At 48.6% G+C, this 16,210-nt stretch overlaps 1 protein-coding gene across 1 annotated transcript in view; it reads left to right on the top strand.

The window, feature by feature from the left end:
* Positions 1–16,210, top strand: part of Fhad1 (forkhead associated phosphopeptide binding domain 1) — a 123,762-nt gene that overhangs the window by 87,252 nt on the left and 20,300 nt on the right. The window contains exons 21-26 of the mRNA XM_074081288.1: positions 4,501–4,674; positions 7,131–7,356; positions 9,361–9,445; positions 11,466–11,572; positions 13,233–13,392; positions 14,479–14,611. Of these exons, the coding sequence (XP_073937389.1) occupies positions 4,501–4,674; positions 7,131–7,356; positions 9,361–9,445; positions 11,466–11,572; positions 13,233–13,392; positions 14,479–14,611 (885 nt within the window). The remainder of the gene's footprint in view (positions 1–4,500; positions 4,675–7,130; positions 7,357–9,360; positions 9,446–11,465; positions 11,573–13,232; positions 13,393–14,478; positions 14,612–16,210) is intronic.

Raw genomic sequence — 16,210 nt, 5'->3', positions numbered from 1 at the left:
TCTGAACAACACCATCCTGGGAAGCACAGTGTCAGTAAAGCATCTGTGACTCACGACAGTCCTGGGCACTGCTTTTAATGGGGGCCTTGCCTAACTGGCAGGTGTCTAGAGAAGACAGAGCTCAGCAAAGTAGCTCAAGATCCATGAGCTCAGGGCAGCAGTACTTCTGTCCAGAGCCATGACTGCAGGCTAAGCGAGAGCCAGGGCAGCATCTGCTCACTCCCAGCCTGGTTTCCCCAAATGCACCATGGACCTCCCATGAAATACACCAGTAGAACAGGACAGATTGAAATGCTCAAGGTACATACATACATAGGCTGGGAAATAAATGGGACCTCTGCAAAAAAAAAAGCATATCCTGAAATCAATTTTATTCTCACTTACAGAACAAGGGAAAGCCCAGTCAGTTGTGGTTTACTATCAAACTCATGAATATGTGACCTTTATATATTTAATTTTTTAGTGGTAGTAGGGTTTGAACTCAGGGCTTCACACTTGCTAGGCAGGCACTCTTACCATTTGAACCACTCCACCAGCCCTTTGTTTGTGATGGGCTTTTGCAAGATAGGGTCTTGAGAACTATTTGCCTGAGGCTGACTTTGAACCCTGATCCTCCAGATCTCTGCCTCTTGAGTAGCTAGGGTTATAGATGTGAGCCATTGCTTGGTGATGTGGCCACTCTTTGTACCAACCCGGGAAAGATTCTCTCCCAAGGGTCACCATAGGGAGGACTCTAGATGCAGGGAAGTCCTTAAAACAGAAGGACATCAGAGGATGGAGTGTGCAGAAACCTCACCATTGGCTGGTGGCACCACAGTGACCAGGAGAAGCAGGATTCCACCCCAGGAACTCAGCACTTCCCTGGAAAGACCTCAAAAATACAAGGTCACAGAAACAAAGGAAAACTGTATGATTCTGGTCTGGACAATGACTTTTTAGGTTTAACCCTAAAAGTATAGGCAACAAAAGCAAAAACTGACAAATGACAGCACATCCAAATTAAATGGATGGACAGATTGGGAGAAAAATATGTGCCAGCCATACATAAGTGATCATACCCAAAGTATATACAGAACTTAACCCTATAGAAAGAAAAAGAAATCCAATTTAAAATGGACAAGAGACCTGACAGATACTTTTCAATAGAAGACAGACAAATGGCCAACAGATATATGAAAGATGTTCCGTGTTAACAATCCTTAGGGAAATGCAAATTAAAACTACAGGGAGATAATCAGGGTTGACGGGGATGGAGAGAAAGGGGACCCTCTGCACAACGGTGCTGGGAATGTAAATTAGTGTAGCCACTGCAGGAAACCTCCCAGATGGAGGCTCCTCACAAAACTAAAATTAGAATCAGCAGGTGATCCAGTGATCCCATGTCTGAGTATTTACCCAAAGGTCTTAAAACCAGTTTGTGAAAGAGACGTCTACACACCCACATTCACTGCAGCACTGTTCGCAATAACCCGGTTATAGGATCAACCTCAGTGCACATCAGTGGTAAACAGATGACCATGTGTGTGGCTATACACAATGAAATATTACATCGTAAAGCAGAAAGAAATTCTGCCATTTCTGAGAACACAGGTGGAATTCGGGGGTCATTAAGTGAAATAAGCCAATCCCACAGAAAGACACACATCGCCTGTTCAGCCTCGTATTTGGATTCTAAAACCATGGAACTCCCCAAAACAGAGAGGAGCAGGGGTAACGGAGACTACAGGGAGGGGACAGGGAGATGAGGGTCAAAGGTCACAAAGCCTCACAGCAGAGGAATAAGTCGAGTTTGGTTTTGAGATCTTTTGCACACTGTGGTGAATTTAACAAATAATAGTGTGCTGTACCTTTCAAAAGTTCTAAGAGTAAGTATCAAATGTTTCCACCACAAAAAAATAAGTAGTTGATATGTTGATTAGCTTAACTTAATTATTCTACATTGTATTCATAAATCATAGCATTATTTTGTACCCCATAAATATATGCAAATATAATTTGTCAATTTGCAACTTAAAAATTTTAAGTTAAAAGAAAATTTAGCCAGGCATGGTCTAATCCGAGGTACTCAAGGCCAATCAAGGCCAGCCCAGGGTAAAAGTTTTTAAGACCCACCCCCCCAGCATCTTAACTGATGGCCAGAAGCAGTGGTGCATGTCTGTCATCCTAGCTACACAGGGAAGCATAAATAGGAGGATTGAGATCCAGGCTAGCCTGGGGATAAAGCAAGACCCTATCTCAAGAATAACCAGCACAACAAGGTCTGGGGACAAAGCTCAACAGGTAGAGCATCTGCTTAGCAAGTGTGATGCCCTGAGTTCAAGCCCAGTACCATAAAAGAAATATTCTTTTTGAAAATTTGAAAAAAAATAGAATTTGACATTCTGAAATTTTGAGTTAATCTCTGAAGAAATGGACACTTAGAGAATGGTTTTAAATGCAGTTCCCGGGTATTATTGAAGTACTTTTTATTCATGTAGGAAAACAGAATAATAAAACCCATTAAAATTGTAAAAGAAAAAAAGGGAGGGAGAAAAGAGGGTAAGAAAAAGTAGCAGAGGGAGTGAATGATCAAAGTATATCACATGTGGGCATGAAATTATCACAGTGAACCTTTTTGCAGTTAATATACACAAGTAAAAAATGAACCGACTGACTGAGGACATTAACCGAATTTGAAAAGCATTTTCTACCCCTCCAAAATGCACGCTTACCAAAACCTGATGTTTAAAATAACTCACTAGGTAGATATTGAAAATATTTGCATTTTGAAGCAAAGTGGTTTTTTCTTCTATTCCCAAATTTGTTGAAAATCTTTTGTTTGTGTATAGTTTGACATTTCAAGGTGAATTGTTACAAACTTGGCATTTGCAATAACTTATGTCCTTGAATTTGAATTTTTAATTCTATATGCAAAATTAGAAAATGATAAAAATTATTTTCAATCCCAAATATTTAATCTCTAGTGCCACACACACACACAGAAAAAGAATCCAAATGCTACCAATAAGTCCTGATTTTGTATCCATGTTCAGTCCACATCCTCAGTAATCCTCTCATTGAATTAATAATAAGTACATCTAACAAACTTGAAATTGCAAATAAATATGTAACAAAACAAAGAAAGAAGCACTCACACATAAAGCCACTTGTTTGCACACCATTGGCCTTGTATGCATGGAAGAGTGATGGAAGGTCAAGTTCACGGACGGAGACCAGACAGGGAAAAGAGTGTGTGAAGAGGAACAGGACCAAGGACTGTGGGCCATGGACCATGGACCATGGGCCGTGTTCTGCCACCCTCAGGAAAGCTGCAGAGCAGCAAAGACTCCAGGCCTCAGGTTCTGGGTGGCTTTATGGCCCCAAGACACACCCACAGTCCACAGTGGAGCCTCTGAACCTTGGGGCGTTTCCCGGAGCAGAGTGACAAGCTGCTCTGCTGGCCTCCTGCCATGTCCCCAGGGAGCATCTCCTTAGGCCAGATCTGCACATCATCCTCATTGACGTCCCTCGAGCCCTCCAGGTCGTTCAGACCCTCACAGTCGCACAGACAGGATGAAGTGACTGCCCATGAGGTGCAGGAATAGCACGGTGACAGTACTGGTTGCATTCTGTTTTTCAAAAATACTAGCTTCTTTTCCTGATTATAAAAGGAGCCCCTGCCTTTCTAGAACATTTAACAAATACAGAAAACCACTCAAAAGACATTAAACCTCACAGCAGCCCCACCAAGCAGTCATCTCGGGTGACATTTTGATGTGGTTCTGTCCAGAGTTCATCGTGATTGCAGAGGTGCAGAAACAGCAATTCCTCACCAAGTGGTGATGTAGCCGAGACGCTGCTGCTGCCTTGGCAGCCCTCTTTCATTCTCCCCTGACCCCATCTCCCACGACCTGCGGCTGAGGGGCTCCCTGGGTCTGTCCCACGCTGGGTGGGCGCACCTCTCTCGATGACATTTGGAAACCTAGCATGGCGCCTGTCAGGGAGCCCAGGTTCCGCTTTGCTGGAGGAGGGACAAAGACAGCGGAACAGGTTCCAGGGGGAAGTATACATTGGGTCAAGGACAGGGAACTGGGGTCCAATCTGCCAGGGCCTGGAGGGCAGGGCTGGGGCATCCCCATGCCAGAGCCCCAGAGAAGAGCAGAGAGTCCCGAAGACAGGTCCCTTGTCGGAGGGTGGCAGCAGCCAGCACATTTATCCTGGAGACCAGATTTACAGAGACATGACAGCCCTCCTCAAATATTTAAAGGGCTGTCTCATAAAAGAGAAATAAAACTTTCTAAGAGCTCCAGGTGACAGAACTGAGCTCAGAAATCAAAAATCACAAGAAGACAAATCTCAGCTAAAGACAGAGTTCTGCAGTACTTGGAACCTTCCAGAAGAAGTGGGCTTTGGACTTACAAAGACCAACAGAATGGAGTTTCTGTCCTCTCTGACAGCATGGGGGAAAGGGTGAACACCAATGCTGAACAACCATAATTATAATATTTGTTATTTGTCTAGGAAATAGAATTAAAAGAACAAAAAGAAGACGCCTTAAATAATAAATTAAATGACGCACTGGCCGTGGCAGAAAAGGCTCAGCAAACAAAGACGGCTGAGAGTCTAAAAACAGAGAGCCTCACCCTGAAATTCAATGAAACGCTAGCCGAACTGGAAACGGCCAAGACAAAAATGGTAGGTGGCAGGGAAAACGGTAAGGTTTTCCTCAGCAGAAGATGCCAGCGTCCTGCGCACACAGGGTTTAGAGCAGGCCTGCTCGGCCTCAGGCTGGTGACACTCTGGGCCGGGTGACTCCTGCTGGGAATTTCCTTGCATTGTAGGATGGTAAGCCACACTCCTGGTCACTACCCACTAGAAGCCAGCATCCTCCCCCAGTCCAAAAATGGCTTCAAACACTGCCACGTGCCCCTTCAAGGGAAAATTACCCCGTTGAGTAAGTCTGGCTGGGAAAGAAAAGTACCCGGAAGCCTGTCTCCTTCCTAGGCGTCCTCAGATGCATCCCCAGATGATTTCAGGATTGGGGAGGAGGGACAGGGTGCCCAGGAATGTCATGATAAGACTTTTAAGAGGCCACAGATTTTATGACCATGTTTTTACTGTTTTGTTTTGTTCTATCCCTGGGAACTGAACCCAAGGCCTTGCATATATGGGGCAAGCGCGCTACCACTTTTGCTTGTATATATTTTGTTTTGAGACAGGGTCTTGCTAACTTTTCCTTGGCTGGCCTTGATTTTCTGCCTCCCAAGTAGCTAGGATCACAGGCATGAGTCAGAGTACCAAGCTATTCATTGAGATAGGCTCTCACTAACTATTTGCCTGGGCTGACCTCAAACCATGATCCTCTCGATCTCAACCTCTCAAGTGTCTAGAGTTACAGGTGTGAGCCACTGGCGCAAAGCTTGTGGTTTTTGGGGGGTTTTTTGGGGGGGGGTCTTTTTTTTCTATATTTTGGTGGGACTGGGGTTTGTACTCAAGGTTTGCACTTGAAAGCAGGCGCTCTACCACTTAAGCCACACAACCAGTCCATTTTGCTCCGGTTATTTTGGAGATATGTCCTCTCAGACTATTTGCCTGGACTGGCCTCAAACCTCAATCCTCCTGATCACAGCCGCCCAAGTAGCTAGGATTACAGGTGTGAGCCACTAACTCCTGGCTTGTATTTTAAGACAGATCTTGCTAACTTTTCCAGGGCTGGCCTCTATCCTCCTACCTCCACCTCCCAAGTAGCTGGTATTATAGGCATGAACCACAACACCCAGCTAAGACAGTACTTTAAAGCTTTAGCTCGGCACTCAAGGCCTTGCACAATCAGGGCCCAATGCTGCATTCATTCGTCACTGTACATTCGGTCACACATCAGTGGGTAAGGGCACAATAAAGATTAACCTTCCAGAGAGCACAAAATAAACCAGGGAGAGGGGCTGGGGTTGGAAAGGCCAGCTCAGCGTTCTACACCTGCATGTATCACTGTAGTATGTGTCTAGAATCATAATAGCCTGGACACTCAAAGGGCGGTGGCGAAGAAGAGCACCTTGTGCCACGGCAGGGTCATAGTGGCAGCATTTGACAGCTGTACATGTGACCACAAGTACAGCAAAAAGAGAGGAGATGGGAGGCAGGTGGGTGTCACCTTGATGGGAACGTGGAGGTCCAGCGTGGCAGGGGTCTCCTGGAAGAGAGAACATGCAGTTCTTGAGAATCAGCCAGAGCAAATAGTTCTTGAGGCCCCATCTCTAAAATAACCAGAGCAAAATGGACTGGAGGTGTGGCTCAAGTGGTAGAGTGCCTGCTTTGCAAGTGCAAAGTCCTGAGTTCAAATCCCAGTTCCAATAAAAAACAAAGAAATACATATACATTTTCTTTTTTTTCAGTACTGGACTTTGAACTCAGGGCCTATACCTTGAGCCACTCCACCAGCCTTTTGTGTGTGTGTGTGAAGGGTTTTTTTGAGATAGGGTCTCGAAAACTCTTTGCCCAGGCTGGCTTCAAACCTCAATCCTCCTGATCTCTGCCTCCTGCCTAGCTAAGATAACAGGCGTGAGACACCAGCACCTGGCCTCATTTGCTTTTGTCTTATGGAATTGTTCACTCATTCATTCACTGCTGTTACTTTGGGATTTTTTTCTTTGTGGTTTTTGAAACAGGTGTCACTCTGTAGACCAAGCTCTCCTGAACACCAGTCATCCTGCTTCAGCCTCCTGAGAGCTGGGATTATTGGCTGGTACCACCAAGCTCGGCTCATTCATTCATTAACGTCTGTCACCATTTAGGTCTGGAGGCTGTGGGCACAGCAGTAAATAAGCACAAAGTTAATGGCCCCATGGGAATGAGAAGCAAAAAAACAAGGTCATTTTGGATAGTGATAAGGGTCTCAGGGGCAATAAAAGAAATAAAATAGGGAGTGTCTCAAACAAGTGTGATAGACAGCTGGTCAGGGAGGGTCTCTCTAAGGAGGTGGCTTTGGGACTGAGACCTGAAAGGTAAGAAGGGGACAGCCATAAAAGGAGAGAGGAACAGCATATGCAAAGGCCTGGGGCAGGATCCAGTTTAGCTCCTGTATATCCAAAGGAGGCAAACTGTTTTTTGTCACCAAGCTCCAAGATCACATAACCCTTGCACTGTTTTCACAGATCATGATGGAGGAGCGGATACGGTTGCAACAGCAGGCCATGAAGGCTCTCCAAGACGAGTGGGAAGCCCAGAAACACGAATTTGAAGAGGAAGTCATGCAATACAAGGAACAAATCAAACAGCACTCCCAGACAATCGTGAGTCTGGAGGAAAGACTCCAGCAAGTAGCTCAACACCATAAAAAAATAGAGGGAGAGATTGCCACATTGAAGGACATCGACCCAGGTAGGCTCTAGGGACGACAGGGACATCCAGGCAACAGGGCAGCTCCTGACGACCCTCTGCCCCCCACCCCCTACCCGCAGGCTGATGATTGAGAGAAAGGGGGGCACCTTGCTTCTCAGATGTTAGAAGCCCTCAAGGCCAGGCTGATGAGAAGTAATGCAAATGAGTCAGGACATCCTTTGTGCCAACCCAGTGAGCCGGGGCTGTTAGTGCCAGCGAGCGCACGCCACGGAGCTGCTCTTCCGCATGAGAACATCCCAGGCGGGGGGCCTTCAAAGGTCTCCCATGCCATCGGTCACTTGCGGCCTGACCAATGCACTTTCATAAGCATCCAGGACCCACCCCTTACAAAATAAGCCCTAAAAGGGCTCAAAACAGACTTGCGTCACTCATGTGTACTAAATGGCCTTGGTCACTCATCTTGTGACAGACACTAAGCTCTGGTGGCGAATTCTAGAAGGGGAGGCCTCAGGTCCTGGTTTTTGGCCTTGGCCTTGTTGACATTTGGGACTGGAGCAGTCTTAGCTGGGGTGAGGTCCTGTGCCAAGCCTGTTAGGGAGTTAGCTGCATCCCTGGGCTCCACCCACTGAATGCCCATCGCTGTCCCACCTCACAACCAAAAATGTCTCTCTCTCTCTCTCTCTCTCTCTCTCTCTCTCTCTCTCTCTCTCGGTGTGACCAAATGCCCCATTGAGGCAAGCTTACCCTGGCTGAGAAACACCGTCCTTTGTCTCCCGTAGGTGAGCCGTTCAGTCCTCTCAGTTGGGTGTGGTTCTTCCCAACTCCACACGTGCTGACTGTGTGGCCCGGGACAACTCCAACCACCTCACCAAGCCATCACCTCTGATGGTTCAGCCTCATTCATATAGGCACTGGGGGTCAGTGAGGGACAAACCAGTTACTGTCCCAGACAGGTGATCCAAATTAGACAGGGCCTCCCCACAGCAAGGGCACAGAACAAAGACCCAGTTTCCTAACCCAGAAGCTAGGTCAGGAGAGGACCTGAGGGTGACAACCTGTTTGTCATTCCACTTTTAGATCAGTACCTTGTAGTAGGCATTGTTTGTAGAATGAATAAGTGAGTGAGTAAGAAAGGAAACCAGAAAGCAGTGGGCTGAGTAAGAGGAGGCAAGGACAGGAGGCCATCAAGCCTCTAAGGCTTTTGTCTGGGTGGGAATAAGAAAGAAGGGCTGGTGGTGTGACCAGCACAAAGACTGTACCTCCCCAAGGGCCGCTGCCAGCAGGGTCCCTCCTTCTATTATCCATTCCTTGTCTATAAGTGGTTCTGGTGATCCCTGCCTTGCGTGTTAGCTGGGAAGATTTCATGGCCTCTACTCGTCCATTCTCTGTTGGTGCTGACCCAGTCCCACACACTGCATAAGTTACATGGACAACAGTTTTATTTTGGCTCACAGGTCTAGTCAGTCAAGGGTCCACGTTTGGTGATGGCCTTCCTGCCGGCAGTGTCGGGAGGAGGCACGGGGCAACACACGATGTTCTGGCCCCTCTCCCTCTTCTTATAAAGCCACCGAGACCCCACCCTGATGACTTGCTCTAACCCCCACCAAGGTCCTGCCTCCGAACCCCACAGTGGAATTAAGTTGCCCCTCCTTTTTTGGTGAGAGTGGGTTTTGAACTCAGGGCTTCACACTTGCTCTGGCTATTTTGGAGATGGGGGTCTCACAAACTTTTTTCCCGGACTGGTCTGAAACCTCCATCCTCCTGATCTCGCCCTCCCAAGTAGCTAGGATTACAGGCGTGAGCCACCAGCACCCGGCTAGTTGCCGCTTCTTAATAAATGTCGGCGTGCATTTTGGAGCATACAAGCCATATTCAAGCCATACAACCTCACACATGGTGAGAGGCCAGCCTGCCACACAGCATGCACAGTGAGGGGTGGGAGTGCAGAGAGGGTCAGGGGCTGTGAGGGACGGGTGTGTCCAGAGGGGAAGGACAGTGCCCATTGCATGGATGTGATGGCCTTGCTGTGTCCCTCTGATTCAGCTCAAAAGGAGGAAATGACCCAGGAGTCTCCAGCAGCACCCTTGTCAGAGAGCAGCACCAAAGATACCGCATGTGATCATTTGATGTGAGTACCAGGCGTGAGGTGAGCGCCAGGCCGGCCCGATGGCTTCCAGGGGAGCCTAAGCATGATCAGATCCATGTGCGCAGAACCTGGGAAAGGAGCTATAGTCCCGAGTTGTCCCAGTGTCACTTAGATTCTACCAGCCACCTCAGGAGGGTGTCATGCAAAGATCCAGGTAGATCTATGTTCAGTCCCCAATTCCACACTGACTGCCTATGTGGCCCTGGATCACTCAGGCCACCTCACTGAGCCTTAGCCTCCTGGCTGGCACGACAAAGATGCACACTCCTGTTTCTTGGTAAAAGTGAGCTCCTCTCCTGAGAACCTGCTGGGGGCTGCCCATTGCTGTGGCCTCAATGGACAGTGGAGCCCACTCAGTAGGTGGGCCCTGGGAAGAGCTGGTCTCTCTCCACCCAAGAAGGATTGATAATTCCAGGAGCTGACAATTTTCAGAAAAACAAAATCTGTGGACAGGAAAGATCCAGAAAGTCATTGCAAAGCAATGTGTACAGGTGTTCAGAAAAGATGGCAAGCCACCAACCTGACCTTAGCACCAAATTTCTATTACCAAAGGTTATGGTCACGGGGCTTTCACCCCCAAGAAAGGCAGAGATACGCCCCTCAAGTTTTGAAAAGTTCCCAGCTGCCTCTTCCTCCTGTTAAATCTCTCTCTCTCTCTCTCTCTGGCAGTACTGGGGTTTAAACTCAGGGCATTGAACTTTCTAGTCAGGTACTCTACCACTTAAGTAGGCCCTCAGCCCTCTAGTTTTTTTCTTTGCATTAGTTATTTTTCAGGTAGCATCTTGTGCTTTTGCTTAGGTAGGCCTCAAACTGCAATCCTCTTACCTATGCCTCCCACATAGCTATGATTAGAGGCATTCACCACCATGCCCAGCCCCTCCTGTTAGAACTTTCTAGAGACAGCAGTGGCCAGGGCTCAGAAATGAATCTGCAGCCATGTTGCTCTCTCTGGTCACTGCACTAGCGTGTGGTTAAGTTAGGTCTAAACGCAGTCCTCACATTGGAAGAATTACAGGTGTAGCCTAGACAAGAAAGAGGGAAGCAGAGAGACAATGTGTACAGTTACTTCATTTGGTAATCACCAATCTCTCTTTTCTTTTCTTTTCTTTTTTTTTTTTTTGACACACATTCTGACAGTATTTTTGCTTTTTATGTAATTAACACACACCCTCCCTCCCTTCAAAAGTCTATATGAGAAAAGCCCGGATGTCAAAGGCCTGTGCTGCCCAGATACTGTCTCTTCACCCTCTTGTGATTGTGCAAGACGACAGCACTTTCTGCTCCGACACAAACACATACACAGCATGAGGTTCCTCCCACTTGCTTGGAAACATATCTCTGTTCCTTCAGATGTCGCCCCACCCACCCCCTTGATCCACCATTACAGCTGGGTGCCTGTCCCATACAGCATTGCTCTGCTGGGTGTAGTCATCCTTGTGGTGTCAAAGTGTCTCCGGCCCTCTAGGATACAGGGGAGGGGACACTGTCTTCTCGCCATCCCTGCATCCACTCAGTTGTCTGGGTCCCAAAGCCTACGGTCCCTCAGCTCCCCCATGCACACCATCCATTCACACGACCCATCTTTCTCCACCAGGACTCAAAGGCTCTAGAGAGAACAAAAGCCATATTGTCTCCCTCTCTTCTTCCCCATCCTCAGAGAAGACCTGCACCCCAAAATAGTCCTCTGTTTTCCTTCTACCAAAAGCCCATGGGCATCTCAACCCATGCCAATGGATTGGAAACTGGACAGGCAGGTCTAAGCAATGCACAGCTCACCTCAGACCCAACCCTGCCAGGCCCTGCATTCTGTCTCAGAGGGGTTGGGTTTAATGAAGGGTTATCCAAATGAATTTGTTTTTTGAGAACACTAAAAGGTGTCCTGGTCCCTACCCCAGGCGGGGGTCCCATGGACCACGACTGAGCATCACTTCACCCTTCCAGCCACTCTGGAGACACCATGGAGGTTGGGTGGCGCTGACTTGGGCTGTGTTGTGAGTTTCAGAGACGACTTACTGTCCGCTCAGAAGGAAATCCTGTCTCAGCAGGAGGTCATCATGAGGTTGAGGAAAGACCTTAACGAAGCCCACGGCCGGATGTCAGATCTGAGAGGTTTGTCCCAGTGCCTGTGTCTCTTGACATCCTACCCACTAGAGAGAGGAAGAAAACGAGGCCAAAGAGTTGGCCCGAAAATCCCTGGAGGACCGGCTTTCCTGGGCACATTTCAGCCCCTGGAACTTAGGGGTCACATAGGCTATGCCCTGGACATGGCCCTGGTTCCTACCCACTAGTCCCCAGGGGCCCTGAAAACATGATTTTTTCTTTCCTGGTACTGGGGCTTGAAATCAGGGCCTACACCTTGACCACTCCACTAGCCCTTTTTTGTGAAGGATATTTTTGAGATAGGGTCTCAAGAAACTATTTTCCTGGGCTGGCTTCAAACCACAGTCCTCCTGATTGCTGCTAGGATTACAGAATGAGCCACTGCCACCCAGCTAATGACTTTTCTTCTTTTATTGCAGGGCTCCCTAGGAAAATAACCAAGGGCGCCCCTGGGACAGGGCAGGTGGCAGGGACCAGTACTCGCTAGTGCATGGGGTCCTCTCCAGGCCTCTTCTGCCTCCAGGGCAAAAAGGAGGTCACATGCCTGCTTCCTAAGGTCGCTGAGGATGTCAGCGGCCACCCAGGATAGGGACGAGAGAGCCCTGAGCCACACTTCTCTGCTCACTGGACCTCCTCTGTTTCTCTCTCCCTGCCTTTTAATTTCTGCCTCCTTCCTCTGTGGCCACCTTCTCTTTCCCCTCCTGAGTCTCCATCGAGACAAAAGGCATGGGCAGGCAGGAAAGAGGTGAAACTAGATCTGGGAGGTGGAGGGAGAAAAACATATGCTCTTGTCCCTTCTGGAGCCCTGGATGTTCCAAAACCATTGGTATTTGTTCTTGGTGTAAAGTACTGTTAGTACACCCAGGCCATTTAGGGCTAAATTTTTCAGAGTCACTTTTTTGAATGAAGTATATGTTTGCCAATATAGTATAGATTACCACATCCAGTTCTAGAGTCAGGAGACACTGGACCCAGTTCTGGGCCTGCTCATTATAAATTGTATTTTACCTTTTCAAGCCTCAGTCTCCACATCTATGTAGTGGGTGCTTATAGTAACTATCTCCCTTGCAGACTGCTATGAAGACTCAAGGTAATGTGGAGTTAGCGTAGATTCCCCAGCAACACCCCAGGGAAGGCAGAAGTGATATAGGGATGTGGGGGAGTAAATGATGATACCGTCCACAGAGTAGGCATGGCGGGCAGCTGGAACCTAATCCTGCTGGGGAGTGCTAGGAGCAGAGTCCAGCCCGAGCCTGCAGACCATCACCTAAGAGGGAATGGAGCTGGAGAGCTGGGAACATGGACTGCTGCCCATGCCAGCCATTGGTGGGAGGGAGGTCATTACACCTGGCAGACACACAGCCCAGGAGGCTCCAGGGATCTGAGAACACCCTTGAACAAAAAGATGCTGAATGTTGGCCAGAGAGCCCTAAAACACCAGGGGGAGGCCAGTGGGGCCCCTGCAGCCTCTGCCGGCACAGTGGAGTGAGGCAGGGGTGCAGGGCTCCCATTCAGCACCTGCCAGAAGTTGGGGTGGTTTCTCAGGTTCTAAAGCCCCTGAGAGTTCCAGAGGGCAGACCCACCACGTTGTTCTTGTGAGCCTAGATTCACAGTGACCCCGGCAGGGGTCCAAGGCGGGGACCCCTCACCAGCTGTCCTATCGCCCCAGGGGAGCTTAGCGAGAAGCAGAAGATGGAGCTGGAGCGGCAAATCGTTCTGGTCCAGCAGCAAAGCAGCGAGATGAGCGTGCTCAAGGTGAAGCTGGCACAGATGAGCGGCCTGGTGGAGAAGAAGGACAGGGAGCTAAAGGTCCTGAAGGAGGCGCTCAGGTGTGCGGAGGGGTCCGCGCGGCCTGCAGAGTGCCAGGAGCCCTTCGTGGGGAGAGGGCTGAGGAAATACTGGTCCCATTGAACGGATGAGTAAATGAAGGAGTAACGTCTCATTGTGTCACAGCCTCATCAATTTAAACAGCGTTTTGCTTAGTGCTGTGCTTCTCAAACATAGCTACCCAATATCCCAGACGATGGGGCTCAGCTCAAATGCCACTTCCTCCAGGAAGCCCTTCTCACTCACCTTCACCAAACACAGTCAAGGCTCCTGCTTGGGTCCCTCAGCCCCCACACTGCCTGGCCTGTCACCACACATCACATCTACTCTTGCCAGTTCAACTGTCTGCCTGCCTTGAGGACAGGATCTGTAGAGACCTTACCTCCCAGAACTTCCAGCATTCACACAGGCCTGATGCATAAAGAAGCTATTTATCAAATAAATGAGTAGGCTGAAGGTATCAGCTCCAAATAAATACAAAATAGTGTCACTGCCCCATGGCTTAATCTTTTTTTAAAAAATGTGAGTCTGCATTTTTGCTCATACCTTATATCCATATTTTTAGCAAATGGATGTTTTCCCCCAAAAAAAAGTTTGAGTGCAAGCGATGTTTTGTGTTTCTCCTGTACTTTCATGGGCCTCGTGGCTCATGTACATGGCAGATTCACACAGTGGTGAAAAAAACAGGCTCCCAGTCCTGGCTGTCACTCACCAGTTCAGTGACTACAGGCAAACCGGGGTGTGTCTTGCCTGAAAAATAGGGCAGAAACAGTCTCTGACTCTTATCGGGTCATGATGAGACTAGAAGGGTTCAAAGGTAGAAAGTGGCAGACATGGCAGACGTGCAGTATAGGCCCCATCAAAACCACAGCAGATGGACATAGACTGAGAGAGGAAGAGCAGGGGCCCACTGCCAGGTCCTGTCCCTGTAAGGCCCCTGAAACTGGATTCTTTAAAAATCCGGGTGTGGGAGACTGAAGAACTGGGTTCCCATTTAAAAAGAGCTCCATTTCCCAGTCTGCCGAAGGATCCAAAGGTACTTGAAACTCCCACAGTCTGCCACCCTGTGACGCCCTTCTTTGCTCTAGGGCTTCCCAAGAGAAACAAAAACCCCAGCCAAGCATGGAGAAGGAGCAGAAGCCCAGGAAGCCAACCCAGAAGTGTGACATCTCAGTGCAGATAGAGCCAGTCCTCCTGGATGTTTTGTCCAGCAGCCAGGAGGTGAGTGCTCGAGCTCCTGGGGGACCTGCTACAGAAGAGCCCGGGGTGGCTTGCTTTCTTTCTGAAAATATTTTCATTGTAAGTTCTGAAAGCATTGCTTGCCTGCGTGAAGTATATAAGGGAAAACAGGATCCTGCCGAGAGGACCGTAGTCTCCAGGGGCTAAGCTGTCAGCAATGTAAGCAGGGGCCACTGAGTCTTCATTCTGCGTGAATGGGCAGTGGTTGAAGATCAGGCTTGGATCCAGTCTGCCTGGCTTAGACTCCCAGCTCCTCCACTTAGAAACTCTGTGACCTTTGGGAGGCCACTGTGTGCCACCTAGTTCCCTCATCTGGGAGTAATGATGTGATAATCACCACCATATGGGGTAGCTGAGACATAAATTTTTTTATGCATGCATAGGTAAAGTCACACAAATCCATACATATATTATTCGGGGGGTAATTTTTTCTCATGGTATCAAACCATATATATTCTGCAGCTTACTTGTTTTAATCTAACACTATCTCTTAGGCATCTTTTCAAGTAAGTGTATAAAGATCCATCTCATTCTTCTCTTTCTGTGTCCCTTTCATCCAACCAGCCCCCGGTTTCGATGGACATTCAGGTTGTGTCTGCTTTCACATGGCGCTGTGGTTAATATACTTCCACGTCTGCAGAACACATTCCTAGATGTGAAGTTGCTGGGCCCAAAGGGCTTCATAGGACCAAATGGCCTTCCCAAAGAGTCATGCAATTAATGCCCTGTGATGTCTCTTGATAAAGTCTCTCTGTATACCACCCAGAAGTCCCAGCTGCTCATCCAGTGGGGAGCATTTCTGGCAAGAACAGCCTTCATCAGGAGGTCCCCAAAGCTGGTGCTGTGACATTTCCCATCACCCCTTGTAAGCTGATTATGGGGTGCAGTGGTTCCTTGAGGCCCCCATTTCCTAGAGTCCAGGACATCCTTTCCAGAGAGCAGGGCATTCCAGTGAGAGACTTTGGACTCTCACTGGGGAACAGAGCCAAATGTGTCAGCAAAGACACTTCCCCTGCCAGACAGCAGAGAGCCAGGGCCACAGGCAGCTTGGACAAAAGAACTCGAGGTCTACTCGGTTGTCCCTGGCACCAAGTGCTGTCCAGCACATTTTAACATAAGTGGCTTCTGTTGCTCAGGACAACCAGGGGAGGGGACCTGGGGAGGGTCCAGGAGGCTGGAAACTCCGTAGGGCAGGAAGCATGAGTTGCTCCTGTTGGAATCTCAAACCCTTAGAGCAGGACCTGACTCACAGTCACTCACTCCAGTAACTATTAAGCACCTGCTATATGCCAGGCTGTGTGCCAGATATAGGGAAATTGGCACAGGGTCCCTGCCCACCCCAACTCCCCAGACTCAGTACATGTTTGCTGGAGTGGGTTGTGGAGTGGGGACCCTGTGGTTTTTTGTTTCTTTCATGAGGCACTGTTAGTTAGGGAGGGTGGAGGAGGGAGGCTGCAAGATAAAAGGATTTGTTCCTCCTTGGACCGGCTTTCCTCCACAGGCTACTTCCTGTTTTCTAAGCCAGAGTGGGTCAGAGGGCTCAAGAGTTGTATGAGAAAGAATCTCTTTCCTCTCCAAATA

Source organism: Castor canadensis, chromosome 7 (assembly GCF_047511655.1).
Source record: "Castor canadensis chromosome 7, mCasCan1.hap1v2, whole genome shotgun sequence".
Classification (NCBI taxonomy): domain Eukaryota; kingdom Metazoa; phylum Chordata; class Mammalia; order Rodentia; family Castoridae; genus Castor; species Castor canadensis.
Note: the sequence above shows the minus strand (reverse complement) of the source record. Positions and strands in the feature narration are given on the sequence as shown.